The 21,405-nt window shown below is 46.4% G+C and overlaps 1 protein-coding gene across 1 annotated transcript in view; it reads right to left on the bottom strand.

Annotated features, from left to right (window-relative positions):
* LOC310789563 (calcineurin subunit B type 1) overlaps positions 1-19,677 on the bottom strand; it is a 64,987-nt gene extending 45,310 nt beyond the window's left edge. The window contains exon 1 of the mRNA XM_083651202.1: positions 19,494-19,677. Within this exon, the coding sequence (XP_083507328.1) occupies positions 19,494-19,496 (3 nt within the window). The 5' untranslated portion in view covers positions 19,497-19,677. The remainder of the gene's footprint in view (positions 1-19,493) is intronic.
* Between the last annotated feature and the right edge of the window lie 1,728 nt (positions 19,678-21,405).

Raw genomic sequence — 21,405 nt, 5'->3', positions numbered from 1 at the left:
CTTTGCGCGGCCGACGCGGGTTCGAATCCGACCCGAGGTGCTTTGCCGCATGTCATCCCCTCTCTCTCCCCCCACCTTTTCTGTCTGCCTGCCTGCTGTCCTGTCCTGTGTAAGAAAGGCAAAAATGCCCCAAAAATTATCTAAAAAAAAACAAAAAACACTGTGGAGAAGGGAAGTTACAAAAAAGTGTGTAGACAAGCGGACGTGGTCAGGGCGACTGGAGTTAGATTTGTTTTGACTCCGCCCCTCCCCTGCTGCTAAAATCTCTAGGTACGATGACAGGTACGCAGCAGCCTTACCTCAGAGGTGTTGTGGTATTTGGGTTAGTGCTGGGCTACAGCTGTACATGGCAGCCTTACCTCAGAGGTGTTGTGGTATTTGGGTTAGTGCTGGGCTACAGCTGTACATGGCAGCCTTACCTCAGAGGTGTTGTGGTATTTGGGTTAGTGCTGGGCTATAGCTGTACATGGCAGCCTTACCTCAGAGGTGTTGTGGTATTTGGGTTAGTGCTGGGCTATAGCTGTACGCAGCAGCCTTACCTCAGAGGTGTTGTGGTATTTGGGTTAGTGCTGGGCTATAGCTGTATGCAGCAGCCTTACCTCAGAGGTGTTGTGGTATTTGGGTTAGTGCTGGGCTATAGCTGTACGCAGCAGCCTTACCTCAGAGGTGTTTTGGTATTTGGGTTAGTGCTGGGCTATAGCTGTATGCAGCAGCCTTACCTCAGAGGTGTTGTGGTATTTGGGTTAGTGCTGGGCTATAGCTGTACATGGCAGCCTTACCTCAGAGGTGTTGTGGTATTTGGGTTAGTGCTGGGCTATAGCTGTACATGGCAGCCTTACCTCAGTGGTGTTGTGGTATTTGGGTTAGTGCTGGCCTGGGCTATAGCTGTACATGGCAGCCTTACCTCAGAGGTGTTGTGGTATTTGGGTTAGTGCTGGGCTATAGCTGTACGCAGCAGCCTTACCTCAGAGGTGTTGTGGTATTTGGGTTAGTGCTGGGCTATAGCTGTACATGGCAGCCTTACCTCAGAGGTGTTGTGGTATTTGGGTTAGTGCTGGGCTATAGCTGTACATGGCAGCCTTACCTCAGAGGTGTTGTGGTATTTGGGTTAGTGCTGGGCTATAGCTGTACATGGCAGCCTTACCTCAGAGGTGTTGTGGTATTTGGGTTAGTGCTGGGCTATAGCTGTACATGGCAGCCTTACCTCAGAGGTGTTGTGGTATTTGGGTTAGTGCTGGCCTGGGCTATAGCTGTACGCAGCAGCCTTACCTCAGAGGTGTTGTGGTATTTGGGTTAGTGCTGGCCTGGGCTATAGCTGTACGCAGCAGCCTTACCTCAGAGGTGTTGTGGTATTTGGGTTAGTGCTGGGCTATAGCTGTACGCAGCAGCCTTACCTCAGAGGTGTTGTGGTATTTGGGTTAGTGCTGGGCTATAGCTGTATGCAGCAGCCTTACCTCAGAGGTGTTGTGGTATTTGGGTTAGTGCTGGGCTATAGCTGTACATGGCAGCCTTACCTCAGAGGTGTTGTGGTATTTGGGTTAGTGCTGGGCTATAGCTGTACATGGCAGCCTTACCTCAGAGGTGTTGTGGTATTTGGGTTAGTGCTGGGCTATAGCTGTACATGGCAGCCTTACCTCAGTGGTGTTGTGGTATTTGGGTTAGTGCTGGCCTGGGCTATAGCTGTACATGGCAGCCTTACCTCAGAGGTGTTGTGGTATTTGGGTTAGTGCTGGGCTATAGCTGTACGCAGCAGCCTTACCTCAGAGATGTTGTGGTATTTTAAGAGCAGGTGAAGAGCAAGACACAGGATTAGCCCGGACAGCGACTTAGCATTTGACTCCCTCTGATCTCGGCACGTGCGGCTATCTCCGCTCTCCTGCTATCGAATTCAAACATCCCCGGTTTTCCTCTGTGTGTGCGTGAGGAGTAGAGGAGAACACGAGCACCGCCGCTTTAAGGGATTCGATTCCCTGTGCGGCTCAATGGGCAGAGCGTGGCACTAACACAATCCAGGGTTAGGTGTCATTGCCTGTAGGGATAATGATAATAACAATGTGAGACTGTATTGATCGTCTCTTTTTGGTTGCTTCCCTCCACAGAGAGGACAGAGAGCCGCTTCAGCTACAGGACAGAGAGAGACGCTGGAACCGGTAGGGTTTTCATTCGACTTGCTCAAGGACACTTCCTTCCCCCCCATTTTTATTTGTTGTTTTTGCCCCAAGAGAAATGTGTTATGGTCACTCACGATTCAGTAGCAGTGTTTCCCAGAGATTTGTTTTTCAGGCCTGGTGGCACTGGTACCACCACCAAAAAACAAAACCTAAAATCGACCATCCCGTGGCTGGACGGCATATTGGTCAGATGGCGCAGCACGCAGTCTGCAATTTATATTTACTTTCACAGTTTAGTTCCACGGTATATTCAAGACGTAAAACAAAGTGATCACAAGGAGAGGATGACTTAATAAAGTGCATTTATTGCTGAATAAATAAGCTGAGTAACATTATTGCATATTTGGCATTATTTAGTGCCCTTATATATACTATTACTGTCAACACCAATATAGGTTTTGTTGTATGGTAATATGCCATAAAGGTTTGTATTGAAATTTGTAAAAACTTGTTTTTTCCCCCAAATTTTTTCTGGCCTGGCGGGGGTTCCTCGTTGGCCTGGCCAATAGACCCTTTTCACGGGGGCCATTTTGTGTCGAAAAGGCAGAATAAATACAGGTGCAAGCAAAACACTAATGAGGGTTTCCAAATTCCAATCATGAAGTTGGAAACCCTCATTAGTGTTTTGCTTGCACCTGTGTTTACCCTGCATTTTCGAGACAAAATGGCCCCCGTGAGAAGGGTCTATTGTAGGGGAAACACTGAGTAGGTCGCTGGTTGGTTTGGTTCCAGCCTTAAAACTCATTATATATATTTTTTTTTCTCGAAATGTCCATGGAGAAAATGAATGGGGAATTCTCTTCCGGGGCTGGAGACGTCACGTGACTGTTGAGCTCTATGGCATTGGCTCGCTAGTAAATATAATTAAAAAAATTATTTACAAAGTACAAATAATATAATATCATTTCGACAGAGAGATTGTGAAATTGTGACGGTCAATCCATCTCCTTTGTGATTGATTACTACAGCAACTATTCTTTCTGGCCCACCCATGACGATAGGTGGGCTTACCCTCCACTACAACACTGTAGGGTCCTGGAGGTACAGAGACTTACAGCAAAGCAGATTTGCTCTTTAGGATTACAGGGTTACTACCTAAGAGCCACACCTTATTACAGGGTTACTACCTAAGAGCTGCCTTAAGGTCAGTGGTGTGGCTAGCGTGGGGTCAGGAATAACTCTGGGCATCTCTCCTGCAGCAAAACCATCTCATGCTGCAGCAACCAGCATCATATTGCATTTATTTATTTTCTGGCAATATCCGACAGGCCGATATTTTCCAACTGTTTTGGCCGATTGCCGATGCTGATACTACAGTTATAAACACGCATTTCCCACCCGCCTATTTTGACATTAAAAATTTACACGTTATTATTATGCCTACTCTTATCGTGATGATGGCCCACTGGCGGATGCAGACATAAACACAATGCTTTTCAAAATGTACTCATTCACTGGGCAAAGTAAGAAAAATATTCAACTTAAAAACATTTAAAACATGCTATATTTTACTTATGTTTTATTATTTATGTCTTTCAAACTAAACTGTAAGATTCATCCTACTTAAACAGGCTTGGATGATGCTCTCCCTAGGTTAGGGTAGCGTCATTTAAGCATCATTTTAGCGGCCTGTCATATCGGCAGAAATGTCCGTTTGGGGCGGGGCGATATTTCATATAGATTCGTCCGATAAGCGATAACGTGCGGTGCATCCTGATTCCCTAACCAAGCCTCTCTGCTTCTTGGAAGAGAAGAAGAGATGGAGGGGGAGAGAGAGAGAGAGAGAGAGAGAGAGAGAGAGAGAGACATGGTGAAAGTGCAAGAGAGAGAGACATGGTGAAAGTGCAAGAGAGAGAGAGAGAGAGAGAGAGAGAGAAAGAGAGACATGGTGAAAGTGCAAGAGAGAGAGAGAGAGAGAGAGAGAGAGAGAGAGAGAGACATGGTGAAAGTGCAAGAGAGAGAGAGAGTGAGAGAGAGAGAGAGAGAGAGAGAGAGAGACATGGTGAAAGTGCAAGAGAGAGAGAGAGAGAGAGAGAGCGGGAGAGACTTGTTGTGTTGACTCATCAATAATGCATGCTTCATTTCAGAATCAATTAGGCTTCAGCACACAGAACACGTGTCGCATGATGAAGAGTCTTGGCACCACGGCCGGTTCAGCCACATCGCTAACAGCCAACGACCCAAAAAGCCCGGCTAAATTTAGAGCTGCAGAACCCGATGTTCCAGCCACAACATGAAAGAGCGGCCCGGACCGAGAGGTAGTGGACTCGGAGGACCTTTTCTTTCGGAGGCATCTTTGGCAGCACACGAGGGGCTGCGAATAAAACGCCAGCAAATAAACACTTCCTGGTTCTGTGCATGTGGAACAACGCGTCCCAAGTATTGAGACCATTTAGAGGCACTTTTTTTGTTGCAGGATATCAGCAGTCACAGTCGGTTGCTGCTATAATTCACACGTGTGGTGGCCAGGCCACTTCCACTATTTCACCAGCCATGTCGATTTAAATCAATCTATTGAAATAAACGTATGGTTGTTCTGCGCGGTCTGTTTACTTCCCGTTTCTTCACTAAAGACACTAAGGCTTGTCCATCAAAAACATACATAAGAAACAATATATTGATTTGCCAAAATGTATAGTATAGGTGCCTCAAAGAGCTGCTGACACAGAAGACTGGCCATCGGTGACTTCATTCTAAAAATATCAGCGTCGGCCTTCCAAACCCTGCTGCTATGTGCTCTACTGTCTTGCACTGTACGTGAGATCCTATGTCAGCGTGTCCCGTCAAAACTGCGCCGACTGTCCATATGTCTGCGCCAAAGCCAACCCAGACTCATTTGTGTACGTTTATGAAAGTAAGTGTGATTTTAACATGGCTTCTGCTGAGCAGACACAGCCAGGAGTGCCAGCAGCCAATGCTGCTGTCCTACGATGACATGCCTGCACAAGATTCAATGCCTGCAGGGCGGCGCCGCTGTCATCGCTTCTATCTAAACAATACATCTCGCCGAACGTTCAACTGGAAGCACGGTTGAACTTGAAGGCCCTCTTCAGACTGAACACTCTTTACATTGCCTTAATGACACCATCTATTCACCTTATGTAGAAGAGACCGTCTGGCTTGAGAGACTAACGGGAAGTGTAAATACTGAACTTCTGATTGTATTTACACCACCAGAGCCATGTATATAGAAGAGTCTCCATTCACTCCAATGGACTCGTTTTTTACTCTCAAGAGTTCCAGGAAGTAAGGTCCTGGATTAAGCAGCACTGTCGAGTTGCAGCAAAATGGACCGTTTGTGTTGTACTTTGAACGTTTTTTTTTTTAAGAATCAAATTGTACATTATCAGGAAAAGGCAATGTAAAAAATATATAGTCGGTATATATATACAGTATATAAAGTTGGTAAAAGAAGGAGAGAGCTGCGACTGCGAGTGCTTATGCAGAACTTGTAGATGTGGTGGAAAAACGTGCAGACAGTCAGCTTTACTGTGTAACAACTTAGCTTTTATTTAGCCTCTGGCTAGCGCTAGACAGGCAACAACAACACTGCACTTCCTAGTACTAGAGCCCGACCGATATATTGGTCCACCGATATTATTGGCCGATATTGGCCGATAACCGATATATCGGTATCGGCCGATATGCCGATATTTTTTTATTTTGTATTTGGTATTTGTATTATGTTGTTTATATTTGATCTTTTTTCTTAATTCAAGTTATATTTTACATTTGTTATATTTGTGTTTTTGTATTTCTAGTTATTTATAATTATTAAATCCCCAGTTAAGTTTACCGTTTCATTGCATTGATGTCATTTTGGACAATAAAGTTTATTGATAAGCTGTAAAATATCCTGCCTACATTACATATCTCAAGTCATGTCAAGTCATATCTTTGTCAAGTGTTTTATTATTTGAAGGATCATTGCAAAAACATTGTGTAATATAATGTGTATATTTAATAAAAGAATATCGGCCGATATATCAATATCGGAATTGTTTTACTCCCCAATATCGGTATCGGCATCGGCCTCAAAAATCCAGTATCGGTCGGGCTCTACCTAGTACCCAGCATCCCTAGCGAGTGTGCCGTGATGTTGTTATGGCAACTATCAACATAGTCTCTACATGCCCCAGAATAGTCAACAGAGTACTCAGTCTAGGTTAGGAAGCATATGTATAACAGCCACAACATATGTATTTTAGCTTGAACCACAGCTATCTAAACAGAAGGCCCAAACAGTGTGCGTGTAAACAAGGTGCAAGGTTCACAAGGCACTAAAGGCAAAAGTACAAGCAGGTCATGTTCTCTCTCTTTCTTTCTTTTTAGTCCCAAGCTGTCAGAACGGCTGCACTTAAAATGTTTTATATTTTTTGAAAGATTATTTGATTTCAAATTGTTTTATTTATTAATTTTTTAATATTATTTGATGTTTTTTTTTTCTTCTGTTTCTGATCTTAGGTATCGAGTATCTTATCTATATCGAGTATCACATCCGTATCGAGTATTGTGATACTGATAGGGAAAATTTTATTTCTATTCTACAACAGATACTAAACTTGGTATCGGTATCAAAGTCAAAATGTTGGTATCGTGACAACACAATCTGTAAGTACATGTAAGGCTAGTCTTCTCCCCCCCTCCACAGTATGTCTGCAAGTATACATGTAACGCTTGTCTCCCCCCTCCACAGTATGGGTGTATTCACACCTGTAGGTCGTTTGCTTTGTTCCGATTCAGGTACTTAATTGATACAATTGTTGCATTTGTGCCTTGGTTCGTTTGTGTTCACACAGCCACAAATGAAACGGTCCAAATAGTATTGTCAAACTTCCTGGATTGGCCAGCAGAGACTCTGATAGGCTAATAGCCTCTCGGGATGGACAAAATAATTCCCAGAGATTTTCCTATATGATTATAAAAATGCGTTTTGTTAGACCTACATTTTAGGCTATGTCGGGCGTCCGCCGTGCGAGGAGAGAGAGAGAGAGAGAGAGAGAGAGAGAAAGAAAGAAAGAAAGAAAGAAAGAGGGAGGGATCGGGAGAGAGAGAGAGGGAGAAAGTTCTTTATTTATTTATTAATGTATGCTATGTAGCCTATGTAAGCCTATGTATTTATTTAACCTATTTAGGCTATTGGGAATTTGGAGATAGAAGATCAAAGACCCTCGCAAATTCTGCTATTAGGCTACTATCACGGAGATGAGGATTAGCCGAGACATAGGCTATATGAACACCTGTCCTGTCAGGAATAAAATATTAATAAATAATTTAATAATAACGGACATTTCGAGGAAGACATGCAATCGGTCTGATTGTCTGATTGAACCAGACAATCTTATCACAAAGAAGGCTGGCTCTGATTACCACGATTTGTTTTCATTTATTGAATGGAGACCAGAGAGAGCGAGAGAGAGGGAGAGAGAGGGCGGTGTGCTGCGCAGCACACCGCACGCAAAATCCGTAGAGATTCAACACATTAACGTTGCTTCCCATGGTCCGAGGTAAGTTGATTGAGTTCAAACTGCTGATGTGATGATCCAAAAATCCCCCAAAGTTTATCGATGCAAGTCACAAGTCGCCAAAACAGGATCTGAAAGATGTTGTTTTTAAACGATAAAAATGTTCGTTCTTCAGGCCATTACGCACAGCGCAGCTGACTACGGCAGCTGGTTTATCCAAAAATGCGCACCGTTTACTGCTGTTGTGGCGGATCGAGGTCGGCTCACGTTCTCACCACAAACGAACCGCACCAGAGTTCGTTTGGAAGCGGACCGAGACCACCCTTTCTTGGCGATCTCGGTCCGCTTGTTTTGTCCCGCATCCAAGTGCGATTGCTGTGTTCACACTCCCCCAAACGAACCGCACCAAGGGGGAAAATGCTCTCCGTTTCGGAACAACTGCTCCAAACGAGATAGGTGTGAATACACCCTATGTCTGCAAGTATACATGTAACGCTTGTCTCCCCCCTCCACAGTATGTCTGCAAGTATACATGTAACGCTTGTCTCCCCCCTCCACACTATGTCTGCAAGTATACATGTAACGCTTGTCTCCCCCCTTCACACTATGTCTGCAAGTATACATGTAACGCTTGTCTCCCCCCTCCACACTATGTCTGCAAATATACATGTAACGCTGGTCTTCTCCCCCCCTCCACAGTATGTCTGCAAATATACATGTAACGCTTGTCTCCCCCCCTCCACAGTATGTCTGCAAATATACATGTAACGCTTGTCTCCCCCCTCCACAGTATGTCTGCAAATATACATGTAACGCTTGTCTCCCCCCTCCACAGTATGTCTGCAAATATACATGTAACGCTGGTCTTCTCCCCCCTTCACACTATGTCTGCAAATATACATGTAACGCTTGTCTCCCCCCTCCACACTATGTCTGCAAATATACATGCAACGCTTGTCTCCCCCCTCCACAGTATGTCTGCAAGTATACATGTAACGCTTGTCTCCCCCCTCCACAGTATGTCTGCAAGTATACATGTAACGCTTGTCTCCCCCCTCCACACTATGTCTGCAAATATACATGTAACGCTTGTCTCCCCCCTCCACACTATGTCTGCAAATATACATGTAACGCTCGTCTCCCCCCTCCACAGTATGTCTGCAAATATACATGTAACGCTTGTCTCCCCCCTCCACACTATGTCTGCAAATATACATGTAACGCTTGTCTCCCCCCTCCACACTATGTCTGCAAATATACATGTAACGCTTGTCTCCCCCCTCCACAGTATGTCTGCAAGTATACATGTAACGCTTGTCTCCCCCCTCCACACTATGTCTGCAAGTATACATGTAACGCTTGTCTCCCCCCTCCACAGTATGTCTGCAAGTATACATATAACGCTTGTCTCCCCCCTTCACACTATGTCTGCAAGTATACATGTAACGCTGGTCTCCCCCCTCCACAGTATGTCTGCAAGTATACATGTAACGCTGGTCTCCCCCCTCCACAGTATGTCTGCAAGTATACATGTAACGCTGGTCTCCCCCCTCCACACTATGTCTGCAAGTATACATGTAACGCTTGTCTCCCCCCTCCACAGTATGTCTGCAAATATACATGTAACGCTGGTCTCCCCCCTCCACAGTATGTCTGCAAGTATACATGTAACGCTGGTCTCCCCCCTCCACACTATGTCTGCAAGTATACATGTAACGCTTGTCTCCCCCCTTCACACTATGTCTGCAAGTATACATGTAACGCTTGTCTCCCCCCTTCACACTATGTCTGCAAGTATACATGTAACGCTGGTCTCCCCCCTCCACACTATGTCTGCAAATATACATGTAATGCTTGTCTCCCCCCCTCCACACTATGTCTGCAAGTATACATGTAACGCTTGTCTCCCCCCCTCCACAGTATGTCTGCAAATATACATGTAACGCTGGTCTTCTCCCCCCCTCCACAGTATGTCTGCAAATATACATGTAACGCTTGTCTCCCCCCCTCCACAGTATGTCTGCAAATATACATGTAACGCTTGTCTCCCCCCTCCACAGTATGTCTGCAAGTATACATGTAACGCTGGTCCCCCCCCTCCACACTATGTCTGCAAGTATACATGTAACGCTGGTCTCCCCCCTCCACACTATGTCTGCAAATATACATGTAATGCTTGTCTCCCCCCCTCCACACTATGTCTGCAAGTATACATGTAACGCTTGTCTCCCCCCCTCCACAGTATGTCTGCAAATATACATGTAACGCTGGTCTTCTCCCCCCCTCCACAGTATGTCTGCAAATATACATGTAACGCTTGTCTCCCCCCCTCCACACTATGTCTGCAAATATACATGTAATGCTGGTCTTCTCCCCCCTCCACACTATGTCTGCAAATATACATGTAACGCTTGTCTCCCCCCTCCACAGTATGTCTGCAAATATACATGTAACGCTGGTCTTCTCCCCCCCTCCACACTATGTCTGCAAGTATACATGTAACGCTTGTCTCCCCCCTCCACAGTATGTCTGCAAGTATACATGTAACGCTTGTCTCCCCCCTCCACAGTATGTCTGCAAATATACATGTAATGCTGGTCTTCTCCCCCCTCCCCACTATGTCTGCAAGTATACATGTAACCCTTGTCTCCCCCCTCCACAGTATGTCTGCAAATATACATGTAATGCTGGTCTTCTCCCCCCTCCACACTATGTCTGCAAATATACATGTAACGCTTGTCTCCCCCCTCCACAGTATGTCTGCAAATATACATGTAACGCTGGTCTTCTCCCCCCCTCCACACTATGTCTGCAAGTATACATGTAACGCTTGTCTCCCCCCTCCACAGTATGTCTGCAAGTATACATGGAACGCTTGTCTCCCCCCTCCACAGTATGTCTGCAAGTATACATGTAACGCTTGTCTCCCCCCTCCACAGTATGTCTGCAAGTATACATGTAACGCTTGTCTCCCCCCTCCACAGTATGTCTGCAAGTATACATGTAACGCTTGTCTCCCCCCTCCACAGTATGTCTACAAGTATACATGTAACGCTTGTCTCCCCCCTCCACAGTATGTCTGCAAGTATACATGTAACGCTGGTCTCCCCCCTCCACAGTAAGTTTGTCTGCAAGTATAAAGCTTGTCATATAGCCAAGTTTCATGACAAACAGCCTCAAACTACAGAGTCACAGAGACTGCAGAGCTGCACTGAGCTTCCAGATTGTTCTTTAAATAGAGAAACGCCCCTCTGTTCAGTCATTAGCCGGCCACGCATCACAAATAAGCTACGACTCTGCTACACATGTGTGACGTCATGTGACATGTATAAAATACAGTCATTAGCTGCCTGGCCACGCGTCACAAATAAGCTACGACTCTGCTACACGTGTGTGACGTCATGTGACATGTATAAAATACAGTCATTAGCTGGCCACGCGTCACAAATAAGCTACGACTCTGCTACACATGTGTGACGTCATGTGACATGTATAAAATACAGTCATTAGCTGGCCGCGCATCACAAATAAGCTACGACTCTGCTACATGTGTGTGACGTCATGTGACATGTATAAAATACAGTCATTAGCTGGCCGCGCATCACAAATAAGCTACGACTCTGCTACATGTGTGTGACGTCATGTGACATGTATAAAATACAGTCATTAGCCGGCCACGCGTCACAAATAAGCTACGACTCTGCTACATGTGTGACGTCATGTGACATGTATAAAATACAGTCATTAGCTGGCCGCGCATCACAAATAAGCTACGACTCTGCTACATGTGTGTGACGTCATGTGACATGTATAAAATACAGTCATTAGCCGGCCACGCATCACAAATAAGCTACGACTCTGCTACATGTGTGTGACGTCATGTGACATGTATAAAATACAGTCATTAGCCGGCCACGCATCACAAATAAGCTACGACTCTGCTACATGTGTGTGACGTCATGTGACATGTATAAAATACAGTCATTAGCCGGCCACGCATCACAAATAAGCTACGACTCTGCTACATGTGTGTGACGTCATGTGACATGTATAAAATACAGTCATTAGCTGGCCGCGCATCACAAATAAGCTACGACTCTGCTACACATGTGTGACGTCATGTGACATGTATAAAATACAGTCATTAGCTGGCCACGCGTCACAAATAAGCTACGACTCTGCTACACATGTGTGACGTCATGTGACATGTATAAAATACAGTCATTAGCTGGCCACGCGTCACAAATAAGCTACGACTCTGCTACACATGTGTGATGTCATGTGACATGTATAAAATACAGTCATTAGCTGGCCACGCATCACAAATAAGCTACGACTCTGCTACACATGTGTGATGTCATGTGACATAAGCTACGACTCTGCTACACATGTGTGACGTCATGTGACATGTATAAAATACAGTCATTAGCTGGCCACGCATCACAAATAAGCTACGACTCTGCTACACATGTGTGATGTCATGTGACATAAGCTACGACTCTGCTACACATGTGTGACGTCATGTGACATGTATAAAATACAGTCATTAGCTGGCCACGCATCACAAATAAGCTACGACTCTGCTACATGTGTGATGTCATGTGACATGTATAAAATACAGTCATTAGCTGGCCACGCGTCACAAATAAGCTACGACTCTGCTACACATGTGTGATGTCATGTGACATAGGGTGTATTCACACCTATCTCGTTTGGAGCAGTTCCGAAACGGAGAGCATTTTCCCCCTTGGTGCGGTTCGTTTGGGGGAGTGTGAACACAGCAATCGCACTCGGATGCGGGACAAAACAAGCGGACCGAGATCGCCAAGAAAGGGTGGTCTCGGTCCGCTTCCAAACGAACTCTGGTGCGGTTCGTTTGTGGTGAGAACGTGAGCCGACCTCGATCCGCCACAACAGCAGTAAACGGTGCGCATTTTTGGATAAACCAGCTGCCGTAGTCAGCTGCGCTGTGCGTAATGGCCTGAAGAACGAACATTTTTATCGTTTAAAAACAACATCTTTCAGATCCTGTTTTGGCGACTTGTGACTTGCATCGATAAACTTTGGGGGATTTTTGGATCATCACATCAGCAGTTTGAACTCAATCAACTTACCTCGGACCATGGGAAGCAACGTTAATGTGTTGAATCTCTACGGATTTTGCGTGCTGTGTGCTGCGCAGCACACCCCTCTCTCCCTCTCTCTCGCTCTGGTCTCCATTCAATAAATGAAAACAAATCGTGGTAATCAGAGCCAGCCTTCTTTGTGATAAGATTGTCTGGTTCAATCAGACAATCAGACTGATTGCATGTCTTCCTCGAAATGTCCGTTATTATTAAATTATTTATTAATATTTTATTCCTGACAGGACAGGTGTTCATAGCCTATGTCTCGGCTAATCCTCATCTCCGTGATAGTAGCCTAATAGCAGAATTTGCGAGGGTCTTTGATCTTCTATCTCCAAATTCCCAATAGCCTAAATAGGCTAAATAAATACATAGGCTTACATAGGCTACATAGCATACATTAATAAATAAATAAAGAACTTTCTCCCTCTCTCTCTCCCGATCCCTCCCTCTTTCTCTCTCTCTCTCTCTCTCTCTCTCTCTCTCTCTCTCTCTCTCTCTCTCTCTCTCTCTCTCTCTCTCTCTCTCTCTCTCTCTCTCTCTCTCTCTCTCTCTCTCTCTCTCTCTCTCTCTCTCTCTCTCTCTCTCTCTCCTCGCACGGCGGACGCCCGACATAGCCTAAAATGTAGGTCTAACAAAACGCATTTTTATAATCATATAGGAAAATCTCTGGGAATTATTTTGTCCATCCCGAGAGGCTATTAGCCTATCAGAGTCTCTGCTGGCCAATCCAGGAAGTTTGACAATACTATTTGGACCGTTTCATTTGTGGCTGTGTGAACACAAACGAACCAAGGCACAAATGCAACAATTGTATCAATTAAGTACCTGAATCGGAACAAAGCAAACGACCTACAGGTGTGAATACACCCATAAGCTACGACTCTGCTACACATGTGTGATGTCATGTGACATGTATAAAATACTCACAGTGAAGAGCTACAACTTCAACTGTCATTTGTTTCTTTGCACAGACATCCAGTTACTCTCTTTTCTGTCTCTCAAGGCAATAATGTGTCACCTCTTGCGATTTGTGTGGTAAACGTAGCCCGGGGATGTGTGTGTGTGTGTGTGTGTGTGTGTGTGTGTGTGTGTGTGTGTGTGTGTGTGTGTGTGTGTGTGTGTGTGTGTGTGTGTGTGTGTGTGTGTGTGTGTGTGTGTGTGTGTGTGTGTGTGTGTGTGTGTGTGTGTGTGTGTGCGCTTGCACGCGCGTCAAGGATCTGCACCAGATTTAGGAGTCAAGTGCAAATATGAAAATAATTACCAAAATCTCAGCAGCTCGAAGAAACTCTGGCAAGGCTAATCCACTCAGCCATTTCTATCCCCGGGTTGGGCTTAAGTTACCCACAAAGGGCTTGTGAGGGCGTCGTATGCAGAGTAACACTGCTTAAACCCTCCTTATGCCTTTACCTAGAGGTGATGGAACTATATTTGATATATTAGCAGTAATATAGCAGCATACAGGGCAACACTGCAGAGGGAGAGTGCAGGTGAAAACACAATGGGTACTTATCCTTACACAAAAACACATGCCATCACAATATGGATTATGCAGTAAGATGTAAAGTTGTCAAAAGTATTATTACAACAACAACAAAAAGAAACGGATACAATGTTCATTGGCAACAGGTAGCGATAATTATTGAGACTAAAATGTTCAATATCGATATCGATACTACACATTTTAAACTGACACAAGACTCATTTGCAACAGCAGCGCGATACGAGCAGTGCTTGCTCTTAATGAAAAAGCAGACATACTAGTACTGACTTCCCCCAGCCCCGCCCCTATCATCGGTGGATATCTGTTGCTTCGACAAGCTCAAAGTGTTAGGGCTGGGTATTGGCAAGGACCTCACGATACGATACGTATCACGATACATGGGTCACGATACGATTGTATCACGATACATTGCGATACAATACATATTGTGATATATTGCAATATTCTACATCATTTACTGAAAATTTAAAAATAGAGCTGAAAATACAACTCGCTGTGTACCACCCAGGTAGTGTAATAATATGTACATCACTTTATATTGATAACTTCGTGGACAAATTGAGTCCAAACTAGTGTTGAGTGTGTTACTGAACGCACTGAAATAAAAAAGTAGTCTCATTGTGTCACTGAACACACGGCTGTGCAAAAAAATCGATATGGCGATATATCACGATATTTTTCTCAAATATCGATACAGTATTGCGGAAAAATGTATTGCGATGTATTGCCGTATCGATTTTATTGCACAGCCCTACAAAGTGTTCTGATAGGCCGACGATGACGACAGCAGGGGTCATCTGCTGTGTAAGTGCAACGTTTTGAAATGAGTTTTATCGGGCCTAGATTACGTCCGTCCGTCCATCTGAATTCATTTATTTTGATGCCTCTTGATGTGATGTCTTTTTGTTTTCCCTACGACACCATTATTTTGAAGAATCTGACGTGATTTGACAGCTCACGATTATGCGCAAAGTCGCATTTTATACATTTTGGGGACTTTTGAATAGTTTCTCCTCGCATTGTATCCCACCCCAACATCCTGTTTCAACCAAAAAAATCATTTGAATTACAGGAGCAAACATTAAGACGCCATTTCTTTGTGTTTTAACAATGTTATCCACTGGACAGTGGACACAGAGGCTGATGTTGACCAGCTGCTTCTGCTCATTTACCAAACGATTAACAGCACAATTACAAATTTAGAGACGATTTTTTTACAGAATTACCCCGCAAAATAATTGCTGGTTGGCTGCCAGAATGGACGTAGTGGATCAGACAAAACTGATCACTGACCAGCATTTGACTGGTGCTGGTGTGCTGAACTCCCCCCGGGCTGCAGTGCTAGCCGAGGTAACCACGCCGAGGCCGAGCACAGAGAGTGCAGCCGTCATGGCCAGTGAGGAGGAGAGATCCAGAGTGAGGATTGAGTGGGTGCCGCTGGATGGAAGTGCAGTCCGTGGTGGCTCATGTAGTGCTGCTGATCAGGAGGACTTGTGCTGCTGGTGGTGGTTCGCCGTGGCTTTGATCTCTTCTGCATTAGCTCCGGCTCCATCCGTATGTGTGGGTGGTGCTTGATTGCTAGGCAGCATATGGTCCCCTTTAGTTATCAGATCATTCCACTACATGTCCCTCCCTGCCCCCACCCTCCCTCCCGCAGGAGCCCCCACCCTCCCACAGGAGCCCCCACCCTCCCACAGGAGCCCCCCACCCTCCCACAGGAGCCCCCACCCTCCCGCAGGAGCCCCCCACCCTCCCACAGGAGCCCCCACCCTCCCACAGGAGCCCCCCACCCTCCCACAGGAGCCCCCACCCTCCCACAGGAGCCCCCACCCTCCCGCAGGAGCCCCCACCCTCCCGCAGGAGCCCCCCACCCTCCCACAGGAGCCCCCACCCTCCCACAGGAGCCCCCCACCCTCCCACAGGAGCCCCCACCCTCCCGCAGGAGCCCCCACCCTCCCACAGGAGCCCCCACCCTCCCACAGGAGCCCCCCACCCTCCCGCAGGAGCCCCCACCCTCCCGCAGGAGCCCCCACCCTCCCACAGGAGCCCCCCACCCTCCCGCAGGAGCCCCCACCCTCCCACAGGAGCCCCCCACCCTCCCACAGGAGCCCCCACCCTCCCGCAGGAGCCCAGCAGAATACATTTAGACGGGCTGAAGTTGGCATGCTGAATGCAGGGCTCACATGCACCCAGTGGCTTCCCTCTGCCAGGGGCTGAAGGGCAAACGGAACAGACTGAGGAACTCTCATGTCCTCTGCCGTTACCTTGCCTGACTCTGGGTTGAGGCATCCAGGGCCGGACTGGGACTAAAAGCAACGGCCCTGGACTTTTCTACCCAGACCGGCCCACCTCAACCAGCCCGCGGCGCGGATACTCCGCAACCCTCGCCCCCATCGACTCACAAACACAAGAGCAAGCCAAAATTCGGAGGGGGCAACAAAAAATTCTCACGGTAACCTAAGCTCGCAGCCGAAATTTTGGGCTGTTTTTATCAAATGTTGGTCGTTTGAAGCCAGATTTAGAGGAATATCTAATAATAATAAAAAAAAAAAAAGCATTCCCAAAGTGGGCCGCTGGGGTTCACGGTCTAAAAAAAATTAAAAAATAAATCCCCTGGCAAGCGGCCCACCAGCCCGCCGGGATTTGTCCCGGTGCTCCCGATGGCCAGGTTGACTATGGATGCATCTTACTAATATAATAAGGCGGCGCAGCGGTTCCACGCGGCGCAAAATCACAGCAGGCGAGGCCACGCAGCGGACGAGCTGCAGAGGCGAGGCCGTGCAGCGTGCGAGGCCCGACCAGCACGTGTAGCGCGCGAGCTGCGTCTGCGAGCGTGCGAAGCGGGCCATACCTCAAGGGGCAAACCAACCAGGCATGCTAGAAATGAACGCTGCCAGTTCAGCGGGCAAGGGAGCGAGGGACGCTAGAAAGGAGCACTCCAAGGGCGCTCAATTTCTAGTTTATTATGGTAGAGTCAGGAGTCCACTGCTACTGCTGCTTAATTTGATGCTGGGAGATGGATGATGATGTTGAGAAATATGATGTACATTTAATATGTTTTATGCACCTGGCATTTCCCCTCAGAGACAATAAAGTTGATTGAATTAAATTAGATACTGACATTTTACATTATAGTGTTTACCCACCGTTTTTAGGATGACTGATCAATCTGAATGATATTAGTAAATATAATAGACATGTGGTATCTGACTACTATAATAAGGTGGGCGGTGGCGGCGCACAGTCGCTCAACTGTGCATGTGCAAAGTGCATGCGTAGCAGAGTGAGTGCGGAGTAAGCGGCACTAGAAATTAGCACACAAAGTGTGCAGCGCTAGAAACGAGCGTACGAAGCACGCAATATTTCTAGTCAAACCGATGTAGGTTATAGAGGACGAATCCGCGTGACGTCACTTGCCACCCAGAAATGCGGAACCCCGTGGCAGTTGACTAGTATGAGTTGTGCCAAACAAACGTTAATATCTCAAAAACGATACATCACGTCGCTGATATTTTGACATTCTGAGTGAGAGCAGAATGAGCTCAAGAGTTCGATGTATAATATACTAGCATGTTGTGTTAAAGTTGTGTGAACTGTCGCCGTTTTTAAAAAGTAAACAGGGTCAGCCGGCTAGAGTCAGACACTCAAGCTCAGGCTCCATAGGGTCCCATTGCCGTTTCCACCCAGTGACGCGGTTTGTTTACCAAAATGCTGCTCGGCTGATCCCTCGTATAGGGATCGCTTCGTTTAATGGATTTTTATGAAAATATAGTTTTCGATGGTCGCTGGCCAAAATATTTTACACTTTTATTTCACAGGTTTGGAAAGAGGGGTTGGTTGCAATTGACATAACCACAAAAAAACCAAAGCTTTCTCCTAAATATGACAACAGATTAGATATTACCAACTGGAAGCAGGACTCACGTTTTCGGCTAGGTTTTTCCTGTGTGGGTTAAAACAAAACAGCCCTTCCTAAACAGACTCAAAACACTCCTCCATAAACAGATTCAGGGGACAACATGGTGAAAGCATGAATAAGACAGAGTGTATCAGACAGAGACAGACAGAGCTTAGCGTTATCAGGATCGTTAGTGAGTGCCAAAAAGCCTTTCAAATAGAGATGAGTCCAATAATCAATTCATGTGTTATGTGGCGGGTAGAAATAGATGGGTCAAAATAGATGGTTGACATAGATGGGTTGATGGTATCGTGTGGCCTGGAGGAACGTGGAGGGGGCACGGACCCCCCTCTTGGACCTTGCTACGCCCCTGTCACTGGTTACTGACAACAACACATTGGTTCATCAACTTTGATTCTCTCAAGTTGAATATGGATCTGCTGTCCAGTCACGTCTGCTCTCTCTCTCTCTCTCTCTCTCTCTCTCTCAGTGGTCGATACGGGGATGCAGCCTAACGTTACTAGGCAACTCACCTTCCTATATGGTCCACTGACCAATTAATTAGGACAGCAATGAGCCAATCGAGTCGGCCCTGGCTGCTGCTAACAGTACAGCTTCATACAGACAGAGCAGCCGCTGTAAATGGATACAAATGTAGCCACGGCCTGTTCCATCTGAGCACACGAATGAAACAATGTTGCAACTATCAACACACACACAGAGAGAGAGGGTGAGAGAGAGAGCGAGAGAGAGAGCGCCATGCTTCCTCGAAAACATGAGCAATGTCGGTTTCGTTATGGTTTGATTAGGCTACTACAGAATGCATTCGAGTGCATAGACTTTACTTGGCCACACGCTATCTTGTCCGGGTGTAAACGTCAAAATGTGGCACAATTGCTCTACGATCTAGGCCTAAAAAGCGTGTCTTTTTTTGTTGTTACGAAAACCAATTTGCCCAGGCCTCGCGTTAGGAGTGTGAGTATTATGTGTGCTATTAGCCAGGCTATGCCGAGGAGGGATCAGACTAGAGAGAGAGAGAGAGAGAGATCTGGGCCATAGGCTTTAGGCTACTGCCAGCCAGCCTCAGGCAGAGAGAGACCGACCCGGAGAGCCGAACTGGTTTGGAGAAAAAGCGTTTCCTCGTCGCCGGGGCGGTGTGTGTGATCGACTGTTGACTTAACGCAAAGCTCTCACAGCGGAAAAACAACCTGTCAAAACGCCACATTAGTCGATACGTTACACCACAGGCCTGCCCACTACTAGCTAGTCTGTTTACCACCAGGCAGTCGGTTGGAGTGGAGCTGTGGAAAAAGAGGAGTCGTCGCTTACCATCTTGACGATGAAATCCAGACGACGTGCAGCGGAAAAACGGGTACAAAAATGGGGGTTTTCTAATAGGCCGCAAACTCCGGTGAAGAATACAAAAATACGGTCGCGGTGGCGCTCCGTTGACGTCTCGTCGTAGATTTCCACCCCGCTTCAGACTCTCTCTCTCTCTCTCTCTCTCTCTCCCTCCTTCTCCTTTACCGAGGCTTTCACTGCAGTGGCTAAAGGGAGGGAGACCCGCTGCTGGGAGGGGACAGTAAGCGGAGGAGGAGGCTCGGTTTGACAAGCAGGCGGTGGCGGAGGGGAGGAGAGGAGAGGAGTAACCTCGCGTCACCAGGCTCTTCTCGGCGAGAAAGAGCCTGGCTCCCGCCCACAATTGATTTTGTCACCCTACTGGTTCCCGCCTAGAGCCCGCCCTAGACCGGATGGCAGCGTTTCTAGCTCGTCAACTTTCACGTTAACTTGACAATTTGACCCAAGTATCAGAATCCTCTTTCACCGTTTTGACCGGTGTGTCAGGCGGTGGTGGCGGAGATGCCATATTGCATAAACGTTTTGTTTTATGTAACGCTAGCTTTGTTTTGATCAGACTCTAGTTTAGGTAACATCACCGCGTCAAGCTAACGGCAACAAAGACGTTGTTAGGCGCATTGCCATCCGGTGTTAATTCTGGGTCCGGGGTTTACGCCCCCATGACAAAAAGCGGGGTGGAAGGTGCCCAGACTAGGAGAGGAGAGAGGGAGGCGGCAGAGGGGGGAGGTGCGTACAGTACATCCGGGAACTCGGGTGGGCTATATATATTTATATCATTATTTTTACATCCCGGGCCGTTTGTGCATGTGCTCCTCCCGGTGGTGACACCAGTGTACTGCATGCAATGGCCTACATTCACACCCAGCCCTACAGTCCTATCTTATCTTCTCTGGTTTGTGCTGCACACACTCAATCTGTACAACCAACAGATGGACTTGATTTGATGTAATCCCCGACACACCGAGTCTATTCATCCATTGCACAGACTTCTCGCTTCACAGACAGAAACTAAATCCAAGCTTAAACGCTGTGTAAGACATACAGTGAGATATGCAGTGTCTTTAGAGCAGCACTTCTCAAAAGTGGTGTCCACTGTCCAGGGAGGGACCCCACAGGGGTCCTTGACTTGAGGGGGTTCCAGGGGGGCCATCCATAAGTAACACAATGACAGAATGTATGACAATTTTAGTCACACGTTTCATACGCTTTCTGTAATAAATGATTTGCTATAAAAGCAAATAACAGATGGGGGACCCAGGGAAAAAAACTGATCAAATGTCCATGTGTGTATGTGTGTGTGTGTGTGTGTGCGTGCGTGTGTGTGTGTGTGTGTGTGTGTGTGTGTGTGTGTGTGTGTGTGTGTGTGTGTGTGTGCGTGTGTGCACGCGCGCGTGTGTGTGTGTGTGTGTGTGTGTGTGTTTTATTCGATTTCACTCTGAAATCGCATACAAAAATGAAAGTAGTAGTAGGCTATTTGGTATAGTAGAAGTAGTAATTGTAGCAGTAGTAAGTGGCTACAGAAGTAGTTGTGTAGTAGTAGTGATAATAGTTGTAGCATGGCAGTGTCGTAGTCGTAGTAACAGTAGTACTGTTGTAGTAGTAGTAGTAATAATAATACCTTAATAACAACTAGTTGTTGTCCTGAAAGGTAGGCGGTGGTTTATTCTTTATTCGGGAATCCAAAATCAAAATGTGACCTCTTTCTATACGACAGATACAAGAGAGATACATTGCAGTTACACTGCTCTGCCTGGGCTTCGTCTGTGGCAGCACATCAACGTCACATTAGCGTTTAATCTCAAAAGGCTCCTCCTGACAGCTCACAGCTGTCATTAATCTAGATATCTTGTCAGCTATCATCACTACTGCCTGATTGGATGAC

This window comes from Poromitra crassiceps (assembly GCF_964638095.1).
Source record: "Poromitra crassiceps genome assembly, chromosome: 14".
Taxonomy (NCBI): domain Eukaryota; kingdom Metazoa; phylum Chordata; class Actinopteri; order Beryciformes; family Melamphaidae; genus Poromitra; species Poromitra crassiceps.
Note: the sequence above shows the minus strand (reverse complement) of the source record. Positions and strands in the feature narration are given on the sequence as shown.